General features: G+C 37.4%; 1 protein-coding gene and 1 non-coding gene across 2 annotated transcripts; one reads left to right on the forward strand and one right to left on the reverse strand.

The window, feature by feature from the left end:
* Positions 1–541: 541 nt before the first annotated feature.
* Positions 542–613, reverse strand: TRNAQ-CUG. Its single transcript has one exon. It is a non-coding gene; the product is annotated as a tRNA-Gln (tRNA).
* A 312-nt stretch (positions 614–925) lies between these two features.
* Positions 926–18,281, forward strand: RAB11A (RAB11A, member RAS oncogene family). Its single transcript, XM_045541314.1, has 5 exons — positions 926–1,113; positions 8,085–8,280; positions 8,521–8,714; positions 9,790–9,870; positions 17,895–18,281. Exons 1-5 carry the CDS (start codon positions 1,074–1,076, stop codon positions 18,032–18,034), a joined length of 651 nt encoding a protein of 216 aa, XP_045397270.1. The 5' UTR covers positions 926–1,073; the 3' UTR covers positions 18,035–18,281.
* The last annotated feature ends 7,061 nt before the right edge of the window (positions 18,282–25,342 follow it).

The following is a 25,342-nucleotide window of genomic DNA, read 5'->3' on the forward strand; positions in this document are numbered from 1 at the left end:
CTACTCAGCAAAGCACTTGAATCTTAGTATCCACGTTTCCCTTAAAATAGAAATTGCCATCCTTTGCTCTGCGTGTTAAATGAAATAATTATGTAAACAGGCTTAGTTTAGAGGCCTACAAATAGGACTCAAGTTCTTGATGAATCTTGATGAGGAAGGTGGGCGAAGTTCTTTGAATGTCAATTGGAGTTAGTTTGAGAGATTTTCAGATAGGAGGCAAGAGTGAGAAGTGCTTGCCCTTGAATGAAGCTGGAGGTAGAAAATTCCAGCAAAAGGAATGGTTTCTCTGAAGCTTCTCAATTAAGGTTTGTGTCGGAGGGCCCAGGCTAAAAAAGGCAAAGTGAAGAGACTTATTTTGAGACCCCCACGTTGGCAGACAGTCCCAAACTGCAGGGGAAAATCTGTGAGATCTTCATAGCCAAGGATTATATTTTACGAAATTTCCACCCCACTTAATTCAAGGCCAGATATACTATGGCTATTTAATTAACGAATAAATTAATGATTAAAGACATGGCCAAGAAAAAAAAAAAGACAGCACAGGTTCCACCGAGATTTGAACTCGGATCGCTGGATTCAGAGTCCAGAGTGCTAACCATTACACCATGGAACCGCCACGCAAGGGCATCCGCCTTCCACTCTCTAATCCTTAGAGAACCCCGCCCCCATCCACAAACCCACGACCTAGAGGCGGGTCTCACGCGCTCCCAGCACCCCAGTGCCGGGAATAGTAGCGCAAGAAATGAGCGCGAGGCCACTAAGACTGTGGCCAGTTGGAAATCCAAGACTCAGTTTCCGCTTTGAACTTCCTTTAGGGGTGAAAATTTGAAGGCTGACACGACGCTACTCTGGCCCACACCGCCCTTCTTGAGCTCAGGGGAGGGGTGGGGCGTCTCTCCCCGGAAGTACTTCCCCTCAGGGGCTGGGGCCCGCCGGAAGTGGCGCAGCGGCAGGGAGGGGCTCTTCACCCGGTCCGGCAGCTGAAGCTGGGCGCTCGGGTTACCCCTGCAGCGACGCCCCCTGGTCCCACAGACACCACTGCTGCTCCCGCCCCTTCGCTCCTCGGCCGCGCAATGGGCACCCGCGACGACGAGTATGACTACCTCTTTAAAGGTGAGGCCTTGGGCTTTCGCAGTCTGCAGAGTCCCCGGTCAGGGGCCCGGGACACTCCCGGGGGACCCGCGTGCGGGCACCCCTGCACGGAAAGGGGCCTGCCTCAGCCTTTCCTGTCTGTGCGGTTCGCCCCGCCGTCTCCCACCCAGCTCGGCCTCTTCTCCCCGCTCAGACCGGGGGTCCCCACCACACACTGGTCTCTTAGCGACCTCTTTTAGGCCTCCGCTGGCCGTGGAGCCCCTCCCTGTGTCTCCTCTTCCCGGCGGACTGCCTTTCCCCAAATCATCTAAGTCCTTTCCCTGGGTTCTGTGGACCCGCCGCCCCTCCTGCCATCTATCTTTTAGGGTCTAGCGCCCCCTCCTCCTCAGCATACACCCTTCCCGGCTCGCATCCCCTCCCTGAGCCCTGCTGACGGGCTCTTCGCTTCTCTTTCGGCCTTTCCTTCGGCGCCGACTCCCACTACAGGTCCTTTCCTTGTCTGCCCCCTTTGCCTCTTCGAGTGAATCTCCTCTGCGTCTCTTCACGGCCCCTCCACTCGGGCGGTCGCCCTTCTTAGTCAGCTTCTTCCATGCTGGGTTCAGGACCTCTTAAATCTGAGCGGGCCAGGGGCTCCCCACCCCCACCTGCCCGGCAGTTCTCGCGGTCATTAACCTTCTCGGACCGCCCCCCGCCCCCGCCGGCAACTCGTTCTCCACCTTCCCTCCCCAGATTGTGTTTAGAGCTCCCTTGTCTGTGTTGCGACCCGGTTGGTGGGAGGGAGGGCGAGAGGGATTGTCCGTCACCCACGCGCGCACTTGTCGCAGTGACCCGGCAAGCTGATTTTGACTTCCCACCAGCCTTTTTTCTCCTGCCCTACTCAGTGGCAGCCAATCCAGGATAACTCTTTACTCCGCTCGCGAGAAGGGGTTGTGGATGGGTGGTGGCTGTTATCCTTGCCAGACCTGAAGGCCCAGTTCCTGAGCAGGAAAGGTTGTGCGCTGCACGAATACTAGCTTGCTTTATCTCTACGGACTGGTTGCTTCCTGCTGCAACACTGGGAGGATCCAACAGGAAGGGAAGAGCCCTAGTTGGCCACATACCTTTCCCAAAAGGTGGGGGGTGGGGGGAATTTGTGTGCTGTTTTGGTCATATTAAATATTTATTATAAGATAGGGAAACATGTAGTGCCCTTGGACAAAACATTGGAGGATGGGGAGTGGATAGAAAGAACTGCTTATTTGTTGAGTCCGGAAAGAATCCAAATAGTTTTTTTTTTAATCAACAAAGATAAAGGGTACAATTTTCAATGAGAAAAGAGTACAGTAAATGCTTTTTTGTTCACTGTCACTCTGATGCTCTTTCTCTGCTCCTGAATTGGGAGGGTAGCCATCAGTAGTGTGGTGAACAAAGATCATTACCACTGAGGAAGAAGCCATTGCTATTAAAGCTTTACTGTGGAGGGTGGAGTTTAAAAAAAGAGTGTTAAGCACGGTGACTGTTCCCTGACTTTGCCATTGGGTACTAAGAACGATTGACTTAAAGGAGCAGAAAACATTTCTTTGCTTTACCAATACTTTTCAAATCTTGGTGTACTAGCTGATGATCTCCAGGGGTGGGGAACTTGTGGCTTCAAGGCCACATGTGGCCCTCCAGATCCCGAAGTGTGGCCCCTCCACCCAATATAAACTTCACAGAACAAATCCCTTCATTAAAAGGGTTATACCCTTATCCTCACTTACTCCTCTGAGCCAGAATATTCTATCATACAGGGTGAGTGCCTTCAATATCCACCCTCACCCCCATACTAGAAAGTCATTTGCAGAGAAAATAGTACTTAATTCATTTTACAGATACAAAAAAGAGACCTGGGTTAGTTTGCATACTGTTTGCTGAAGACATCTGAGGTGATGTGAAATTATTTGAGTCCCTTGAGACTTTGGGGTTTAGTCATTAAAGGGAGGTTTGTTTTTTTAAATACAGTATAATGACAGTGTGCCACTAGCTCCCTTTGAAGTAATCAATTTAGAACAAGATAGACCATCAGGGTATTTGATTTGGAACTTGATTGTTGAATATAGAAAGCCTTTTTTTTTTTTTTTTTTTAAACTAAGAGTTATTCTGGATTGGCTTAAGGAATTTTACCTTTGAGATTAGACCATCCTTCTAAGCACAGGGCTTTGGAATCACATACACCTGGGTTCAGATCCTGACTCAGGTCTTATATTTGCTTTGTGACCTTGGGAAAGTTAACTTTTTTGAACCTCAGTTCCCTCATCTGTAAAAAGGAAATAATACCTGCCTCTCAGGAGTGTTGTGAGAATTAAATGAGAATGTAAAAATTTTAATTTTTGTGAGGACTCAAATAGTAATAATATGAAAGAAGTTATTGTGGTTTTTTGGTCAGTTTTTTGAACTTTAAAACTTTATAGGTATAAGAGCATTTAAATATTAGTAAAGAAACATAAAACCAGGAACTTCTGCAATATTTTATGCTTCAGTGGGTTACGGTTTCATTTTGTTGTACATTTTAATATTTAAGATAGGATGTTAAAGATTCTGCTGAGGAAGATTTCTACATTTTTAAAGCTCTTACAGGATATGAGTCACTTTTTGTTTTTACTTCAATGCTGATTATTTAGCCAATTACTTATTTAAACAATTACTTTTTTTTTTTTTGAGACAGAGTCTCGCCCTGTTGCCCGGCTAGAGTGAGTGCCGTGGCGTGGCGTCAGCCTAGCTCACAGCAACCTCAAACTCCTGGGCTTAAGCGATCCTACTGCCTCAGCCTCCCGAGTAGCTGGGACTACAGGCATGCGCCACCATGCCCGGCTAATTTTTTCTATATATATTTTTAGTTGGCCAGATAATTTCTTTCTATTTTTTAGTAGAGATGGGGTCTCGCTCTTGCTCAGGCTGGTCTCGAACTCCTGACCTCGAGCGATCCACCCGCCTTGGCCTCCCAGAGTGCTGGGATTACAGGCGTGAGCCACCGCGCCTTTAAAATTACATTTTAAAGTGAAGCAAGAATAATTTTATTTTAAAATGGTTTCATTGTACAGAGATTTATTCACTGAGATGGACTGCAGCTATCTCTGCTTTGAGGAAGAAGGCTTACCTAGCAAACTTAATAGTTGAGGGAATCAGAGTTAGTTTTTAGTTTGTAACTCTAACCAGTTAAAAATGATGAGATATTTTGATTAGTATGGGATAGAGTGGTCCAAATAGGAATGTATGTGGGGAGAGCAGGACAGTTTTTCTAAATTATGTATTTGTTTTTGAATATTAATCTTTAGTTAAGCCCAACAGTAAGACTTTTCTCGGGGGAATTAGTTTTTTTAAAATTTGACTTTTTATTTTAAAACATTAATTGTATAAGTATTTACACAGAATATGGTTAAAAGGCCCTGTGGGACATAAGTAAGCATCAGTCTTAGTTCTTGTTTACAGATATTGTGTGATAGATAACAATCCCATCAAAGTCACATTTTCTGAAAATATCTGGATACATAGTCTATTGCATAAGGCATTTTCTTTTCAGTCTCATTGAAGGTCGGTAGTAATTAACCATCAGCTGATTGTCAGTAGAAATGATCATAGGAACTTTGCTGTCTTGCATCTTGGTAGTTTTTCTTTCACAACTTTTGGTTGAGCAACTCACATTCTGCTGAATCTGAAAGAACTTGTCTAAACTTGAGCCTTATTGATACATTTTATATTTTAAGACTTTAGTGAGCTTGGACTGTGAGTATAGTTGTAAGAGTAGAAACATCTCCAAGTTTATGAAAACCAGTATCAAAATTATGAGTTATTTTTTCAGGTGATAATTTTAGGGCTGATGTACTGTTTGATGAAATGTATTAAATTTTAGTCCAGTAAATTAGTTTGCAGGAGAAGGTATAAAACTAAATGTGGTTGAAGAGGTAGAAATTTTAATTAAATGGTGGATAATTAATATGTGTATTCTGCTTTTATGGCATTTAGCAGCCTAATATTTTGAGATAAACACATTTGAGATACACACACGCACAAAATCAAATTTAGTATTAGATGTTCAAGATGATACTTAAAATTCAGTAGAGAGGTTAACCAAGTGGAGATGAAGGTTATCAGATAATTTTAGGAATGCTATAGATGTTTAATGTGTAGATGCTGTTATTTAACTTATGTTTACTACTTAGTGTATATATATAAAATAGAGATGGCTGTAGTTAAACCTAAGATACTAGTTATAGAGAGCATAAGAAAGTAACTGCAGATTCCTTTCTTGAACTTTAGGATGTGATCGTATAGTTTCTTAATTTTAAAAAAGCAATTAAATATTGTCATCTTAATGAAATAAACGATTTTGATTAGAAATTATTTAAATTTGAGTCTATGAAGAAAGGTCCATGAAGTTTTTTTTGTTTTTTCATTGGTTTGTTTTTAAATAATAGCCAGTAAATTCTCTTATGTTGCTTAGGTAATTTATTCCATTCTAGTTTGTTTGTTTGTTTGTTTATTTATTTATTTATTTATTTCAGTGAGCCTAGATGTAACCCGATTTGTTTTGGTTTCTCATTTGGTAACTGAATAGAAAGCAGCAGCTTTCCTTATTTCATCATTTCTCAGCATCTTTTTGGCAGCACTATTCTTACAGAACAAATATCTTCTCTTGTTATTTAAGATATAATCCTTCAACAAGTTGTAAGTCTTAATTCTGGCAACCTTGTCCATGTCTAGTTGAGATAACTGTTTTATACTGTATAAAACATTCATGAGTTTTGAGTTATTTTCAGATTAGAGTGCTATTTTGTATAGTGTTAAAATTAATTGGTTACATTAAGAAAAAAGTTCTCTCACTGTCTATCTTTATGATGACATAAAAAGTTGAGGTTGGTGAGGTAATGAACATAATCATTAGTTTAGAGTGGAGGTCAAAGCGGGGGTGAGGGGTGGGTGGGGTTAAAAAAAGTGGAGGTCAAAAGGGAAACCAAAACTTGAAAGTGGTGGAGTTTTTGTGGGAGGTGGAGGGTGTTCTTTGAGTTGTTTTGTTTTGTTTTTTTAATTTTCCAGAGGCGTTGTCATCTAGATGTCTTGCTCACATGCACTCTTTGGCTTTAAACTATGTGACTGGCTTCTGAATTAGTGATTGATATGGGAGTGCCTATGAAGCAGAAATGTTTTACTAACTTTTTGGTTTTTCCCTTCTTCCTTCCTCAAGTTAGGCTTTTATACCTCAGTGCTAGTGTGGGGCCATAAATGATTCAAAGGAGATTTCCTCAGCAGAACATCCAGCCTCTTGTACTCAGAAGCAACAGTGAATGTATTCTATTAATAGGTAGACTCTTACTGAAACTGGGATTTGACTTCACATCCAGAATGGTGGACCTTGGAAACTAACATATCCACTATCAACTAACCATCCTATAGAATTGAAAGTGCATTGTACATTACTTTCATCACCTTGACATTTTCTTCCCTGATATCCAAATAAAAGTGTTTAATATAACATCATGCAACACCTCTGACACTCTCTAGTTGACTATAGATAGATAGATATATAGATAGATAGATAGATATAACTACTCTTTGTGCTGCATGGAGTCACTCACTGCTGCCTTGATGATTTCTTGCTGAATCAGCTGATTGAGGAAGCCTGGAAAATATGCATTTGATAATGTAACTCTGTCCCAAGACTGTCCAGAGGCCAGCTTATGTCCGTTCCTGTGGCAAGGAAAGAATGTATTTTGGACTCGCTTTGCCCTCTGACTAGAGTGCAGTGGTGCTTTCTCAATTTTTATTTCTCTCTGTACCCATATCACCAAATCCCAGTCTCTTTAGTAAGGCATGATCTTACTCCTTGGCCTTATTTGTATACATTTGATTTTCTAGTCCTGGTGTCTAAAAAAATTAGCTAATTTAGATAGGTAAGAAGAAGCATTAGTAGTCAACAGTAGGAATATAACATTCCCTGAAATCTCAATAAAAATTTTTACAAAGGAAAAAAGTTGCCTAGCTCAGATTCTGTAAACCTGTGAACTCATTTTGATCTTTAAATTCAGATAGAAAATGCCTTAAAACAACTCATCTTCACTGCCTGTTTCCCTGTTGTTTTTGAAATCCCTAAGTGTAATATCACCTTGGGTGAAAAAGAGTCTCCATGTATTTAGTTAGTAAATAAACTGCCACCCATAGAAATCACAGGAAGTAAATTTATCTAATCAAAACCTGTTTTAAAGAAATTCATGAAGTCATAAGTGAAAGAAAGTGTATGCTCTCCTTGCTTTGGCTTTGACTCATAGTATGTCAGAATTATTAGTTAGCTTCCTAGGGCCCCTGTTTATCCTTTAATAGGGTGGGTTTTTTTCAGGGGGCGGGGGCGGTGGTCTTTACCTTTGTGCCAATCTGTTAAATACAACTATTAAAGGTCATTGTTGTTTCTGTGATCTGAGGGCAAAGTTTATATACCTGATGCCTCTTATGTTAAATGTGTTTCATTTTGCCTAGGTGTCAGTCCTGAGGTCACACCCAGTCTTTGATGAAATTAAGTAGAGCATATTCATTCTCTCCCTGCCCACCCACTAACTTTCTTTGTTGTTTTCATGTCTGATACATTTTAGTATCATAAACTGTTCTTTAGTTTAGAATTTATCTCTTAAGTTAGTGCCTTCTAAGGTAGTAAGGCATTGATGATAATTGATGCCTGTCATGAGTGCTTAGTGCACCTGTGATTAAAACTGCATGTTTAAGGCAGGGTACTGTATCTATGCTAAGCAGATGATGTATGGAAGTCATCATGCAGGTAGAAACAGGTTAAAGAATAAATTGGTTTCATCAATTGGTAAAGGTCAAGAACATGGGTTACTGAGCTCCCTGCCCCCATTTTAAAAATCAGACACCCTATCTTTTTTGCTTTATTTATCTGGAAGTCAAACGTCATTCTCTTGAAAACATGGTGATATTCTGAATACGTTTGCCTCATTCATGTGACATTAAGTTCTTTGTCTTTTTAGTTGTTCTTATTGGAGATTCTGGTGTTGGAAAGAGTAATCTTCTATCTCGATTTACTCGAAATGAGTTTAATTTGGAAAGCAAGAGCACCATTGGAGTAGAGTTTGCAACAAGAAGCATCCAGGTTGATGGGAAAACAATAAAGGCACAGATATGGGACACAGCAGGCCAAGAGCGATACCGAGCTATAACATCAGCGTAAGTCTCATGGTTTTTAAATTCTGTGAAATGGGTTGCCTTCAAGTGAATTAGCTGACTTTTGGTATTGGAAAAGGAAAATTTTTTTTTCTTTTAAGAATTCCAAGTATTAGGAATTCTTAGAAATTTATTTATAAGCATGTCCTTAAAAATACATAAACCCATATTTTGAGTTCTTCCTGGTATTTGCTTCCATCTTGTGGTAGTTTTCTGATAGTAAATGTATGTTTCTGTTTTCAGATACTATCGTGGAGCTGTAGGTGCCTTATTGGTTTATGACATTGCTAAACATCTCACATATGAAAATGTAGAGCGATGGCTGAAAGAACTGAGAGATCATGCTGATAGTAACATTGTTATCATGCTTGTGGGCAATAAGAGTGATTTACGTCATCTCAGGGCAGTTCCTACAGATGAAGCAAGAGCTTTTGCAGGTTAGTGATAATGAATTTCATGATATTACAGTGATTTTATGTTTCTTACTGTTAAGTCTTGCAGTTTTGATACCCTTCCAATGAGGATAATAGGTTATAATAGTTTCAGAAAGGTAAACATGAATACTCTAAGAATTGTTGTTTTGAAAGTTTGGTCATGACTGTATGGCTTTTTTGCTTAACTTTGAGTTATTAAAATGCTAGTATTTTGAGTTTTTCTGCCAAAAATTGAATTATAAACATTGTGCTTCCTGTCTCTTTTTCCATTATGTCTCTGATTTACCAAGGCTGCTCTATGTGGGTCTGAAAAGTATCGGCCCAGGGAGTATCAGGGACCAACAGGGATGCCCCTGCTTAGGTGCTGTAAATTTTTGGCTTCATAGAGGATCTGCCTATCTCTTGCCACTGTTTTGGTAGGGCCTATGTACCAGAAGGCAATATCATACGTTCCTGACCAGTGAAAGTCTTGCCCTTGCTCTAGTGATTATGCTATGAATGGTTTTCTGTAACAGTTTTTTAGTTTCCCAGGCAAGAATAAACTTTATTTCAAATAATATAGTTGCAGAATTACTTACTTATTTAGAGACAGCTTCTTGCTCTGTTGCCTGGGCTAGAATGCATGATCACAGCTCACTGTAACCTCCAACTTGTGGGCTCAAGTGATCCTCCTACCTCAGTCTCCCAAGTAGGTAGGACTACAGGCACACCACTACACTCGGCTAATTTTTGCAGTTACAGAATTCTAAGTTAATGCTATAGCTGTGTAGTTGATAGGGATGACAGTAAGGGATGGAAATAGTTGGGTATTTGATAAATTTAGTGTTTTGAGTAATATCATTCATTACTAGTGGTAGTATTTAGATGTAACAAGTATTTATTTAATAAGCCAATGAAAATTTCTCACTGTTATTTTTAATCTATTAAAGTATAAATAGAGTGGTGCCCTTAGTGTCCCAGAAGTTGGGGAGCTCTTAGATTTTAAAAAGTTCTGTTATTTTCCTTTTTGAGGGCTTGAGTATATCACAACCCTTGTTTTAAAATTTGCCAAGACTGAAGTTCTTTTGTCTTCCCACAGAAAAGAATGGTTTGTCATTCATTGAGACGTCTGCTCTAGACTCTACAAATGTAGAAGCTGCTTTTCAGACAATTCTAACAGGTAAGACTTATATTTTCAGATTATACCAGTGGGAATTGGAAGTTTTAGAAAGGTAATTTAAACAAGTTAATCAGTAACTAAACTGTATATCACAGCATCTGTTAATGGCTCTCACTTGAGAGCTATTACAGCAAGAGATGTTTAGAGTACAAAATTATTTACAACACTTGCTTATTGAGCTTCAATCATCCTAGTTCTTCTGGTTTACAATGGGAAAAATACTTTGAAAATAACTTGTTTACTTCTGTTACTTAGTCCATGTATTCCATACTTCATGTTCACAAACTCAAAGTAGTGTTTAAATGTATTTTTTAAGGTAAATATTGAGATCCCAGCTATAGAAACACATAAATGCCCTTTTGAAATTCACTAAAGAAAAAGCTAGGGAAAATTTTTTTAATTTAAGTGAAAAAACAAAAAGTAAAATTCTCCCATGATTTATTATAGAAGCAGCAAGATGTCACTTGTAGATAAAGTCAGCCAGCGATTTCATATAGAAAAGTTCAAAATAGTGGGAAAGGGGACAAAGTTCATACTGTTTTGGAATGTGGATGACCAGATCAACCTTTGGGATAAGAAAATGTTTTATGTGTGTTAACTCATATTTATTCTGACTTTATTAGAATAGGCAGATGAGCAGTAAATTTAATCTTAATCCTCAATTAGTACTTTGAGGTGTTTTAAAGTATTTTTTAAATTGTTAAGAATTCATTTGCAGCTTGAGTTTGTTCTTGTAGGAAAAAAAATGAATTCATGGCTGGGCACAGCGGCTCAGGCCTGTAATCTGAGCACTTAGGGAGGCTGAGGCAGGAGGATTGCTTGAGGACAGGAGTTTGAGATAAGCCTGAGCAAGAGTGAGACCCCGTCTCTACAAAAAATAGAAAAATTGGCCTGGGGTGGTGGTACACGTCAGTAGTCTCAGCTACTTGGGAGGCTGAGGCAAGAGGACCACCAGAGCCCAGGAGTTTGAGGTTGTAGTGAGCTATGATGATGCCACTGCACTAAAGCCTGGGCAGCAGAGCAAGACCCTGTCTCAAAACAAAACAAAACATATATTTAGAAATAGTCTTTATAATACAGTCTTAAGTAGGGTTGTTGTAAAAAGTCTATATGGACAAATGATTGAATAAATGAGTTTCCAATTATAATGGAACAAATTTTAATTTATTCTTTGTATGCAGCATTTACATTAGAGGTGAACAGATTTTGAGTTTAAAATGTTGTCTTATTTTGCTGTAAAAATGTAGGGAATAAAGCCTAGGAGTTAAGAGCATGGATTTGGAAGCCAAACTTGGGTTCTAGTGTGGCTCTTCCACTTATTGTTAGCTCTGTAATCTTAGGCAAGTTACTTAAACCCTTTTTGGTCTTAATTTCTTTGTCTGTAAAATTCAAATATATTTTGGGGAGTTTTATTTCTTTTCTTTTCTTTTTTTTTTTTTAAGAGACAGGGTCTTGCCCTGTTGCCCAGGCTGGAGTACAATGGTGTGATCATAGCTCACTTCAGCCTCAAATTCCCGGGCTTAAGCGATTCTCTTACTTCAGCCTCCTAAGTGTCTTGGGGCTACAGGCACACACCACCACACTTGGCTAATTTTTTAATTTAATTTTATTTTTTGTGGAGGTGGGTCTTGCTATGTTGACCAAGCTGGTGCTAAACTCCTGGTCTCAAGTGGACCTCCCACCTTAGCCTCCTGAAGTGCTGGGTTTACAGGTGAGAGCCACTGTGGCTTCCTTTTTGAGAGGGCTTGTATTTATAAAACCTGTGATGGTGATTGAGCTTAACTGTTTTGAGTTAAAGGTTTTTTTGTCTCTGTAACCCGTAGAAAAGAATGGTCTGTCACTGAGACATCTATCTGCTTTAGACTCCAAAAATAAGTATGAGTTAGTGCCTATAAAGTACTTCACTATCTCTGGTACATAGTGAACATTTGATAAATTAGTAGCTAAATGGCAATTAAGGCCTGGAAAAAAACTTGTTAAAAATAAAATATATATTGGTGATTTACATACCTATTAGAATTGTTTTCTGTTATCAGGAGAATAGTAACTAAAAGAACTAGTGCTGGGGTTGGATAAACAGTCTTTGGAACACAGTGGCTTTCCTTTAGAATCTTCTCCATCAAGTATCCTTGCATATTGTTTTAAGCAAGCAAGATTTGATTAAATATACAGTATGTCTGCAAGGCCTACTTTTTTTTTCTTTATAACCACTTGGGTGGATTCTATTGAGTCATAGAGTACTAGATTGAGACTCCGAAGTTCTAGGGTTTTACAGTTTACCACTTTGTTCCCACTTCCTTTGTAACTAAAGTCACTCAGCCTCCCTGGTCCTCAGATTCATAGTGTCTCAAATTGTGTGAATTAAATCACCTTGAAAGTCTGAGTCTCTTAAGGCCTCTGAAAATCTCATTTGAAAAAACTTTTTAGTCCTAATTCTTGGAATATTTTTTATGTCCCACCACCTTTCGTCTGCTATAATTCTAGGCTATTTATTCTAATCTCATTATCTAGCCCATTTATTCTGATACTAAGTGAAGATGGGAGACCAGTCATTTTGTAGCATTGAACTTTTGATCCACCCAAACATGAAAATCAATGAGTAATGATATATACTTAAAATTTAGCCACTTTGTCCTAAAAGATAAAGAACATCTGGCCATTTTTCTTAAAATTCACTCTAGATTGAACTTTTGTTACTGCTTAATTGTTGCTTGAAAGCAAAGACAACCTTAGTTTCACTTGTTGCCCCTTTTCCTGTCTGTATTCACTATTTCCTCAACTTCCTGCATAAATCTCAGTGTTGATCTGTGGGAGCAGAGATCACTGCACATGGCTGCAGACATCTGTATTGTTTTGCAAATGTTAGGACATTTGTTCTAAACTTTCTTTTTCCTGTATACCAGTGGGAATATTAATGCATAGAAAAAACAGGAAAGAGAACAGTATTCTCATTAGGTTTAATTCTACCGTAAATATTAAGAGTATTAAGGGAGCATTTACATTGTATTTTGGTATTGCTGGGAAGAAAAAAATAGCTTTTTAATTTTTAAGTTGTAAAATTATATATTGGGAAATTAATCTACATTATTACTTCAGTTAAATGTGGTGGTTTTAGTTAGACTAGACCCCTGGCATTCTTGATGTCCATGAATTTGACAGTGACTCCATGAGATGATTTTGCTTATGGTGTTTTTTAGAGGTAGCTAGCTAGTACATGAGTGAGCCTAGTAGATTGCTTAGCCTCTGCATTTCAATGCAGCTTTGTTTTCTTTTCTCCTCAGTTTTACTAAGGGATGTTTTTAATCCATGCTTGCCATACCCTCTTATTTTTTTCTTTTACCTTTGTGTTTTGATAATTTCAGACTTAAAAGAAAAATTCCAATAATAGTACAAAGAATTTGCAAATACCCTTTACCCATATTCCTCAAATGTTAATATTTTACTACATCTGCTTTATCCTTTTTTTTCTCTAAATATATACATATTCTTTTCTGCACCATGTGAGAGTAAGTGGCAGACATAATGCCACTCTTCCCTATTTACTTTTCAGTGTGTATTTCCTGAAAAACAAGGACATTCTCTGTCATAGCCATAGTATAATTATCAAAATCAGAGAGTTAGATAATAGGGCCACATCAGTGTGTAACTATGGACCTTATTCACATTTTGCCAATTGTTCCCATAGTGGCCTTATTAGCAAAAGAAGGTCTGGGATCAAATCATGCATTTCATTCAGCTGTCATCTCTCTTTTAGTTCCATTAATATGGAAGAGGTCTTTAGTCTTTCTTTTGTTTATTGACCTTCATATTTTTTAAGGGTAAAGGCCTGTTATTTTGCTGTGTCCGTCAAGTTGAGTTTGTCTGTTTCATGCACTTTTGGCAGGAACACCATAGAAGTGTTTTCAGTACATCATATCAAGAGACTCATGATAATTGCTTTGTCTTACTTGCTACTGGTGATGTTAACTTTGATCACTTGGTTAAGGTGATGTTTGTGATGTGATGTCTGCTAGGTTTCTCCATGTAATTAATAAGTCCAAGATATCTTTTTAGTATGAAGACTAAATTCTTAATTCTATGGTTGAAAGAATTTTAATTGACTTAGCATGTTGACTCTTTAAAGTAGGGCTAAAGTTGTCAGGTATTATTTTATTACAGTAGTGAGACTCTTAATTAGGTGTAGTAGTACCTTTGTTCTTGGCATGTGGCAACCCTTTAAATACGTGTCAATATTTCAAATTGGAGTATTTTTTGACCTTCAAGAAACTTAAGTGGTAAGCACTGGGTTTGAAGAGATCTAACAAAGTAAAAGTAGTAGTAGTGGACTGACTCAGGCCTTTGCTCTTTTCACAATTTTTGGAGGAACTTAAGAATTTTAACTCTCCTTGTCCCCCAATTTCGAAAAGTTGCATTTAACTTCCACAGAATTACTTTGCAACTTGATCCATACTTCCATTAGGGTAGAAATAGGCATATGTCCGTTTTATAAGAGAGATCTGAGTGAATAAAGCAGGATTCCTTTTCTTCCTAACCTATACCTATCCTTTGGATATCTTGAAAAGGGACTGCATAGGAATTGGGTGTGTCACATTCTTTTGGTTCTAAAGGAGAACATGCCCTTGAAGGAGGGAAATACATGTGGTTTAGCAAGTTACTAATCCCACCTCTCCTCCCCCCACTGAAATAACCTCTAATCAGAAAGATGGAATCCGCTTCCTATTTTCTTATCAGTTTTTTAGGTGACACACCCAGCCACCGGGACTTAAGTACAGGCACACAAATTGCTTGTGGAGCCTCTTAAAGCCACTTGAAAGAAAAACTTTCTCCTAATTTTCTGACCAACACTTTCCTTTTTCTTTATCGCCTTGTTAACATTATTATTTGGAGACATCTTTCTGGTGAGTAGAGTAAATACAGCAGTAATCCATCTCTAAAAAACAGTAGGCAGTACTTGCAGACAGTTATACAACCCTGCTCAAATTTCTTGCTTTGTAATGAGATCTCTTTAATTATTTACCTCTCTGCCTTTGCCTCTCTTCCAGAATTACATTTATTTGCTTTTTCTGTAAGAACTTGCATTATTTTGTTTTGGTTCCCCTAACTTAATCTTCAAAACAACTTAAAAAGAAGTTAAAGCTTATGTGGGGGGGGGGGGGGTCACATATTTAATCATTTACACTTGAAAAAGAAGAGCCAGTTTGGGATTATAGGGAAAGCATAAAGAATGAAATTAATAATTATCTTTATTCCTTAGCCACTCCTCTGATGATTGAAGGGTAAAGCCTTTTCTTTACCCTTGGCACATTCCCATCCCATGCCTTTTCAATGAAAATAATCTAAAAACTCCATACCTTTTGGGTTTCCTTTTTTTAATTTTAGTCAGTAGCCTGTCTTTATTGTAAACTAGTTTTTTTCTCAATGCTTCTTCACATTTGAACCACTGCCAACCATCTCAGACTAAATGTTAGCCATCCTCCTCCCCCCAAAAAATTGTAACAAAAGCTATGCTTGCTGTCAGTGTTTTTGTTAGTTTACATATTTAGTTGACTACAGCTTGCTGATTTTTAATTTTAGAGAAATTCTTTTTTTTTTTGAGACAGAGTCTTACTCTGTTGCCCAGGTTAGAGTGCCGTGGTGTCAGCCTAGCTCACAGCAACCTCAGACTCCTGGGCTCAAACAATCCTCCTGCCTCAGCCTCCCGAGTAGCTGGGACTACAGGCATGCACCACCATGCCTGGCTAACTTTTCTATATATATTTTTAGCTGTTGATATAATTTCTTTCTATTTTTTAGTGGAGATGGGGTCTTTCTCTTGCTCAGGCTGGTTTCCACCTCCTGAGCTCAAACAGTCCACCTCTCCTCGGCCTCCCAGAGTGCTAGGATTACAGGTGTGAGCCACTGTACCTGGCCAAGAAGTTCTTAATTTAGAGAAAATATAGTAATTTAGTTAATACATTTCTTTAACTTTTTATTATGGAAAGTTTTGACATGCCAAAAGTAGAATAGTATTATGAACTTCCATGTAGTCATCAACAACTATCAGCTCATGACCAATCTTTCCTTCACCATTCCCATTACTTTGAAACAAATCCCAGATAAGACATCATTTCATTTGTAAACATTTTGGGATATGTATCTAAAAGATTAGGATTTAAACTCATAACAACAAAACCACATAAAAATTGGCAATAATTCCTTATGATCTATTATCTAAACAATATTAGAATTTCCTATCTCAATTTTTTTACAGTCCCAATTAGGATCCAAGTGTTCATACATTGCAGCTGGTTGATGTTTTCTGAGCATTTTGCGAATATGTTTCTACTATCTCTTTTTTACTCTGTAACTTTATATTTTAAATATTTTCAAATATTACAGAAATAATCCAATGAACACCCATATACCCTTCTTCTAGAGTCATCAATTATTAACATTTTGCCACATTTGGTTTGTGTGTGTGTGTGTGTATGTATGTATACTGCCCCCCAACCCTTTTCCAGTCTTTGGAAGTAAATTATAGACATTGTGGCACTTTGCTACTAAAGATTTGAGCATTTTATCTCTTAAGAATAAGACATTCTCCTACGTAATTATAATACCATATGTCGCATCCAAGAAATTTAACATTTATACAGTAATGTGCAATAAATTTTTATTTTAAATTATTTTAAACTGTATTTAATGTACATATTCAGATTTCTCCAGTGTACTAATAGTGTCCTTGATAGATTTGTTATTTGATTTTTTAGATCCAGGATCACATATTGCATTGATGGAATTATTTTATATCTGGGGTGTCAAATAGAGTACCCATAGGTTGCGTTGAAATATGGCTAGTAGATGAAGAATTGAATTTTAAATTTTATTTATATAATTAAAATAGGTAGCTACTGTATTGGCCAGCACACAGATTTAAAACATTTATCACCATCTCAATCTGGGTTTATCTGATTGTTTCTTTGTAATTAAGTTTGTTTTAAACATTTTTGGCAGGAATATGTTGTGTCCTTCCTAATATATAGTATATCATATTAGGAGGCTTATGTCAATTTGTCCCATTTTTAGAGTGCCTTTTTTTGTTTTTCTTTTTTAAAGAATTCTCTTTTGAGGGTGTTTTTTGCAGGGAATACTGGGAGAGTAAAGATAAATAAGCTACATACATTTTCTGTTCTTAGGGAGTTTATGATCTAGTCAGAGGGAACTACTTTTAGGCAGTGCAATATAATACCAAATACAATGTGTTAAATACAGACATAGAGGAATTTAATGACATTTATTCATGCAATTAGTTATTTATCATACATTTACTGTGCTGTATGCTGGAGTATAGCAGTGAATAAGGCAGACAGTTTTAATCCTTACAGAGTTTAACATTTAGTGAAAGAGGTAGACACTAAATTAGTTTTGATAAGTGTCATGAAAGAATATAGACTGTGCATATAACAGCTTAAGTTGCCTGTTTTGAATAATTATTTAATTATAATTTAACTTTAGTTCAGGAAGTCGCTAGTAAACACATTATCTTTTCCTCCTTCCCTTCTGAGAATCCTTTGGGATTTTAGAATGTTTATGAAGTTGTACTCTTCTCTGCGAAGCCTGGAAAAATACCTAATGTGTCTGATAGTGCAGATTTATTTATTTATTTTTGTGTGTAGTACGTTGTCAATGTATGTAGGCTTTTTTTTTTTTTTTTTTGCAAAGGTAAACTGAAAATACTACTGTGGTTTAATTTACATGTAAGGCCATAAACTATGTAATGTTCTTTAAACAAAGATTTATTTGACTGTTGAACTTTCCTCTCTGAAATGGAAGAACCTTTTGTTTCTTTTCTTACCCGAAGGGAAATTGTTAAAATAATGGGTCGACTCTAATCAGTGGCTGTTTGAAAATAAAACTTTATGTATTCTCTGTTCAGTTTGTTTCTGGTCTTTCATACCAATGTATCTTCTACTTCTATGTGTCTTTTATACTAACTATTGAAGAGTTATTCATGCTAAGTGTTGCTGTTTCTTCTTTTCATTCAGAGATATACCGCATTGTTTCTCAGAAGCAAATGTCAGACAGACGTGAAAATGACATGTCTCCAAGCAACAATGTGGTTCCTATTCATGTTCCGCCAACCACTGAAAACAAGCCAAAGGTGCAGTGCTGTCAGAACATCTAAGGCATTTCTCTTCTCCCCTAGAAGGCTGTGTATAGTCCATTTCCCAGGTCTGAGATTTAAATATATTTGTAATTCTTGTGTCACTTTTGTGTTTTATTACTTCCTCATACTTATGAATTTTTCCATGTCTTAAGTTTTGATTTTAGCTTTATAAAATCATCCACTTGTCCCGAATGACTGCAGCTTTTATTTCATGCTATGGCTTCACTAGCCTTAGTTTAATAAACTGAATGTTTGGATTCCTCAATTATTGTTTACTTTTCATCATGGAAGCCTGTCACTGTAGGACATAATAAAACTTGATCACTTGAAGCTCAGACCTATTGGTCTTGATCAAATCAAACTTAAGAAGACCTTAGAAATAAGCTATCATTTTGCCACAGAGCAGCTTACTAAGTAATACACTCTTCTCTCAGTACAATGTATATTTCCACAAATCTAAGAATTGCCCTATAAACATAGCAGGATTTTGAGAGCTTGAAGATTTTTCATTATTCTGAAAGTCAGTTTCTAAAATGCCTTAATAGGTTTATGTAGTTTAGTAAATTTTTTTTTTAAATTTTTGTAAGCATCAAAGTTGATTAGAGAGGAGGGTACTTTTTTCTGGAAAAGAATTATCTTAATAAACATTGTTATGGTTTTATTAGTGGTATGGTTATGGGGCCATGAGTTAAACAATCCTGCCTGGCAGGCTGGGAACTGGAGAGACTGGTAGAATTCCATTTGAGGTGCCTCTGTTGCAGTGACCAGGCAGCTCAAATCATTTCAGTGATCTAATTTCCCAGCAGTAGACTATGTGGCATTTTATTGCTTAGGCAATAACTGGTTTAATGCTGGTAGTATCAAATTTTGAAGTGTTAATTTTGTCTTAAAACCTTCCAGTAAGTGAAATGCAACCTAGGTTTATGATCATATCCACCAGCAGGCATGGATAATTATTTTTAACAATGCTGATATTTGAGTTTTGCCGTATATTATGGAATGTAGTCCAGTTAAATCTTTGGTTTCAGTATGTCTAAAGAATACAGTGAGAGGTTAATTTCTGCTCAAGTGGTACCACTTAAAGGCATGTATTCTTTTAGTATGTAAAATGAAATAGTACCTTGAGTTTAAATAGAATGCATTTAGGCATTGTAGAGACCTGAAATAGTTTTCTTCCACTACATTATTGAAATCAATGGAGCAACTAGTTTCTCATACAGAAATGTGCACACTAATACTTAGTTTTACTTTCTTGTGGATAATATTAAGCACTTACTCTGCAGTTTTCTGGAAGTTGTGTCAACTGCAGTGATACTATTCAGGATGGTGGGATATCCCCAAAAATATATATGTGTGGGCTTGCTTAGATTACTATGTTTCACAGTTAATCTCTGTCTTTTGCGGTGCTCATGATGTGTGGGGCACACGGAAGGCATTGCTGTAGTCAGTCATTTTGGTTTTCTTCTGTAGCCATTTTATTATTTTAGTGTATTGGTTATGAAGATACTATTATCTATTTGTAAATTGCTACTTTGTATTTTATGCATGCTCTGTAACTTGATTTTTTTTTTTTTTTAGTTATTGATTTGGAATATATTCACATTCTAATAAACAGTTATAGGGGGATTATTCCTTATGTTGTGAGATTACATTTTTCCTTTGAGTGCTTTGGATGCAGCCATGGAATACTTGATCCTGATGAGTAAGAGCATAGGTCCTTGCATTACTAAGTAAACATTGAATTGGGGACATGAGTGTGTGAATTCAGCTTTGATTTTAGACCTGCAGTTCAATTATGCTTTTCTTGGAAAAAGTGTTGCCAAAAATATTAGGGAAGTAGTCTCTGTACTTTCATACATAACAGTGTCAGCAGATATATACTTTTATATATGGCAGTGTCACCAGACTCAGGAAGGACTCCATCTCTATTTTTTTCAAAATTGGCAGTAAATTATTTACAAATTTAGAAAAAAGAGAGAAGCTAGGTAGTGAATTGAAAATGAATAAAGTAACTTTGAATTTTTACCAAGTGGAGACTTAAATGTTGCCTTGTGTATGGTTGGATCTTGGGAGATTTCCAAGGCACAGTAGGTATTAGAAACTGACTGTGATTGCATTTCAACAAGTGTCTTCATTTTGAGTAGTATCTCAGGAGACAGACTGTCTCAAGGAAGAAATAATAAGTTTTTAGATAATTATGAAAATTCAGGGCTCAAGGCAGTTTAGAAGCATTTTGCTGCTTGATCCTGATTTTTAGTTATTATAACTTTGAATTTTTTTTTAACCTCTTATATTCTCTTGAAAAGTCAGTTAGCCATGGTGCCTTGATAAATTTGTATATCATTGTTCTCAAGTGCCATGTATGATTTCTCTCTAATTGCAGTTGTTACTATGTAGGGTATCATTAGCCATTGCATTGAGATTATAAGAAGAGGTACCAGCCGTTGACTTCATGCCAGAGATCTTTTAAATTTTGAAGAGTTCTGTAGAAAAGTTAGATTTCTTAAGAGTTTGGATTGTTCATGAGAGCTAGTCACATTTATTTCAACATTGGGAACATGAACATCTTAATTTTTGTTTTTGCTGACTTATATTTACAAAATACAGATGCTTTCAGTGGTTTGAGTTATTGTAATCTCTGCTTCCACCTTAAAGAGAAAAGGCTGTACCATTTAGACAGTTTTGGCCAAAACCAGAAGCAGAAGAATTCAAAGGCTGGGTGGATAATTAAGAACTTATTCTAACCTGTTAGGTTTCAATTAATGGAGCTTCTTTTGTTTAACAGGGGAGAAAAGTGGAATTTGATTTTCTGATGTCTCACAAATATAAGCCTGAAAAAAATTCACAACAAAATATGAATTTTGTATAGGATTGTATATGACCTCCACTTGCTGTGTAAAAAAAAAAAAAAAGAACAAAAAGATGTGAAAGGATCCTCTTCCACCACCTCATTTTATGGGTTAATGAAACAGTCAGGTACGGAACTGTGACACTAGTACTAAAGAAGAGAGCTGATTTTTCTTCTGGTGGGGCAGTCTGGTGCCATGCCTCTTTCTTGGATTTGACAGGTCAACCTTCCCATTCACCTGAACAATATGCCAATAAACTAGAGTTTTCATTTTTATGTTTTAAAGAATGATTATGTTCCACCAAACTGTAGGAGGCTGATGGTAACAATAAAGCGACACAAAATGCTGATGTCATTACAGCTTACACATGGGAGACCATTAGGCTGAGAGAGTCATTTATTTATTTATTTTTTGAGACAGAGTCTCACTTTCTTTGCCCGGGTTAGAGTGCCATAGCGTCAGCTTAGCTCACAGCAACCTCAAACTCCTGGGCTCAAGCAATCCTCCTGCCTCAGCCTTCCGAGTAGCTGGGACTACAGGCATGCACCACCATGCCCGGCTAATTTTTCTATACATATATATTTTTAGCTGTCCATATAATTTCTTTCTATTTTTAGTAGAGATGGGGTCTCGCTCTTGCTCAGGCTGGTCTTGAACTGCCGACCTCGAGCAATCCTCCCGCCTCGGCCTCCCAGAGTGCTAGGATTACAGGCGTGAGCCACTGCGGCCCAGCCAAGAGTCAATTTTTAATTTTTTATTTTTGTAAGGATGAGGTCTCACTCTTGCTCAGGCTGGTCTTGAACTCCTGAGCTCAAGCAGTCCTCCCACCTTGGCCTCCCAGTGTGCTAGGATTACAGGCATGAGCCACTGCACCTGGCTGAGAGTCGGTTTTAATTGAGGGTGTCCATTTTCTTGAGAATTGAATTAGAGAATAGAGAAAGAATATTTGAAAGGATGTTGAAGGCATGCATTAGAAAATATGCCAAACTATTAATGTGTGAGTTAAAAGATTGAAAGTAGCAAGTATAATAAAGCCCTGGACTAGGTAACAAAGACAGGTTATAGTCACAGCTCTTGTGGTCATTTCATTTCTGACCCTCACATTCTTCCAATTAATGAGGGTATTGTACAATTTCTGGGGTCCATCCCAATTCTGAGTCTCTGAACTCTCTTCAGGTATTGAAGCCAAATTATTATACATTATAACTCAAATTTCAATTTCATAGATCAGTAAAAATCAGGTATACACTCAAAATGTTTTTGGTCTTACCACAATAACTTGATTAAGATGCTACCTTTGTGTCCATGTTAACTCCATTAAATAAGATAAAAGCTTTCAGAACATTTGCAAAATGACTGTCAATTTCAACAATATGCATCAAAGTACCATATGTGCTAAGGGGGAGGAGCACTTGATGGGCTGCTATGTCAGCTGTAAATTGAGAATTGCTTGTTCTATGGCTTTTGCTGTTAAAAAAAAATCTGCTGGCTTTTAATGTGTACTTTAAAATATATTCATGTCTGGGAGAGAACTTTTAAAAACATTTTGTGTTTAATTTTTTAAAAATTATTTCTTTAATAGGAATCTACAAGAATGTAGATCAATCTACTGAGCTAGCTATCCAGTAGAACCAGTGATTAAATCCAAGTGTTTAAGTTTATATGTGCATGTACATGATATAAATGGCATTTCTGGGCTTTTGGTGTAGTGATCTAATAATTACAATAGTTTAAACATTATTTGAATTCAATTCTTTAACATTTGTTAAGCATAGGATTGATAGTTCCTAATACAGATGTGAGCACAAAAAGTCATGTTAATGACTCTGTTACCAGTACCAGTGATAGCTGTGAGAATTAGAGGCCAGTAGGATTCCTTTCCTATGTTTGAGTCAGTGGAACTTAACCTTGCCCCAAACCACAAAATCTTATATCTTGTTGCACTTATCCCAATGAGTAAATGTACTGCTTTTAGCACCCATTCCCCTATTGACAACCTCCAGTCTCTCAGCATACCATTTTTTCAGATATCTGCAGGGAAGTGGTATGGTCCTTTGTTGCATGTTTAAGGAGTTGCTGACCGTTGTACTAGCCTCTATGCCACAGCCTGTCATCGTAAGTGCCCAAGAATACTATAGAAGAAGGTCATGCCTGAAATGGGACAGTCTGGAAAGGTGCAGGAAGCAACACTATTTTTATATCTTTGATGTGAAACCAACTCTAGAGGAGGCAGTTAGTGTCCTCAGTTACTAGTTTTGATTTACATTAAAGTGGATGCCTAAATAACAGCACTGTACTTTATAAGATCTCAGGTCCCCATGGCTTTCTCTTACCCAAGACTCTGGAGGGCGATCTGCTGGGCTAGACAATGGCTTGGGAGCAGAAGCTGGAATAAGGAGGGAATCTGACAACTGAAGCTAAAGGCCAGAGCTTCTGTCTTCTGTGTGTTTGGATTGGACTACTGCTCAGAGTGGTGCGATCTAGCTCTGCAAGTTAGGGAAGAAAACACATAATCAGCACTCCACCAATCACTAGGGCTCTCTGTTGATGCCTGTCCTTTTGTAGTTACTACATTGTAAGATCCACAGGACAGGGAGGGAATATGCTTTGTTCATACAGGTTGAGGCATCCTTAATCCAAAAATCCAAAATGCTCCATGATCTGAAAGGAGCACCAGCATAATACCACAAGTGGAAAATTGCACACCTGACCTCATGTTACAGGTCGCAGTCAAAATGCAGGCACATAACACACAGTTCATTCAGTGTCCCCAAGGAGGTTACTATACAGAGTACCTTTTGATCAAAACGCACCATCGTTGATGGAGACTGAAAGCCTGCTGTTATTTGTTGTTGTTTAACAGTGGATACAGGTATTCTGGTGATGCTACTGTACTGCTTAGTTACCCTGAACGCATTATTTTTCACGTATTAATGATATGTCATTTTTTTTACTGTTACGTGTGAAGTATAAGAAAATGATTGCTTATCCATAGCATATAAATTCAGAGTCAGGGATGATGGTGATGCCAAACAACCACAGATTGTCCACATGGGTGGCTGAGATAGTGACACTTTTGCTTTCTGATGGTTAAATGTACACAAACTTTGTTTCATGCACAACATTATTAAAAATATTTTATAAAATTATCTTCAGGCTATGTGTATAAGGTATATACAAAACAAATGAATTTTCATGTTTAGACTTGGGTCCCATTCCCAACATATCTCATTATGTGTATGTAAGTATTTCAAAATCTGAAGAAATCCAAAATTAAAACGCTTCTGGTCTGAAGCATTTCAGATAAGGGATACTCAACCTGTATTTATATTCCTAATATCTATTCTCTCTGCCCTGCAACAACTCTATGTCCGAACAATTAGGGAGGGCCATCTAAAAGTGTGAGGGGGCTAATCTTAGGTTCATTCTGGGGAGCTATAGTCTGACAATTGCCATTCAAGCTTTTAAATTTTTTGTTAAAAATTATACAGAATTATAATTGTGTATTATGATTCTATATATATTTATAAAATATACTATTATACAAAAATAGTAGTAGTATAATGAGCCCCCATGTGTTCATCCATCCATCCCTTCTTAAAAAGATTTTCCATCTCCTGTTGCCACCAGTTGATTAAATGGGCCCCTTCTTCCCTCTGGTCAAAAGAATGGGTAATAGAATGTATCATTCTTTTTATTTTTTTCTAACCCCAGCCAACCTCAGAATGTATAATTCTTTAATCTTCTGTATTGAGTGGACAACCTGCAGCGATTGGCCTTTGGTTATCATTTATGGTATTGGATAATATTCTGAGACTCACACAGCACGATCTTTCACTGTTCTCAGTAAATATCTTTTTAGCCTTGATTACGTTTTTTCCTTCACTGATATGTCAACCCCCAGCCCTTAAGAATTATCTATTAGCAATCTGTTCTGAATGGGTCTTTTCTCTACCTAGCAAAAATGTATTATTCTTGGTTAAACATCCTTCTAAACTGGAATGACTTTTGAGTATCACATAAGCCTTGTGAGCTGACAAGTTGGAATGTTTTGGTTTGACTTAAATATGAGGATTATATACCAACGTTTGAAAGTATGAAGGAGAAATGTTAAACTTATTGCATGTACTCAGTAAGCTATTTTTTTAGCTTATCTGTATTTTATTATTAATACAAGATTAATCCTGCTGCTGCTTTACCAGTTAGGTCACAAGGTTATGTTTTTAACGTTCCTAAAATATATGTACCAGAGTAACTGTACTGGATGATAACTTCCACTAGTGGAAAGTTATTCACGGCATTTATAGAAATTAGGTGGCTCTTACAGTTGCCCTTACTCCATTCCAAAGGTATCAAAGAGGTACCTTTGTGCCTCTGAAGCTGAGCACGAGCTGTAATATTTGTCTTTGAGTCTAAATATTTGTAAAAGCAGAGAAACCCTCTAACTTTTGTATACTGAAGTATATGAGGTTTTAAA

Source organism: Lemur catta, chromosome 1 (genome assembly GCF_020740605.2).
Source record: "Lemur catta isolate mLemCat1 chromosome 1, mLemCat1.pri, whole genome shotgun sequence".
In the NCBI taxonomy this organism is placed as follows: domain Eukaryota; kingdom Metazoa; phylum Chordata; class Mammalia; order Primates; family Lemuridae; genus Lemur; species Lemur catta.

What these genes read in the sequence shown, in the direction of transcription:
- RAB11A (XM_045541314.1), top strand. Translation starts at nt 1,074, where the DNA reads ATGGGCACCCGCGACGACGAGTATGACTACCTCTTTAAAG. An exon ending in TGAAGCAAGAGCTTTTGCAG is followed by an intron (nt 8,715 to 9,789) that starts GTTAGTGATAAT and finishes GTCTTCCCACAG; the next exon opens with AAAAGAATGGTTTGTCATTC. An exon ending in TTTTCAGACAATTCTAACAG is followed by an intron (nt 9,871 to 17,894) that starts GTAAGACTTATA and finishes CTTTTCATTCAG; the next exon opens with AGATATACCGCATTGTTTCT.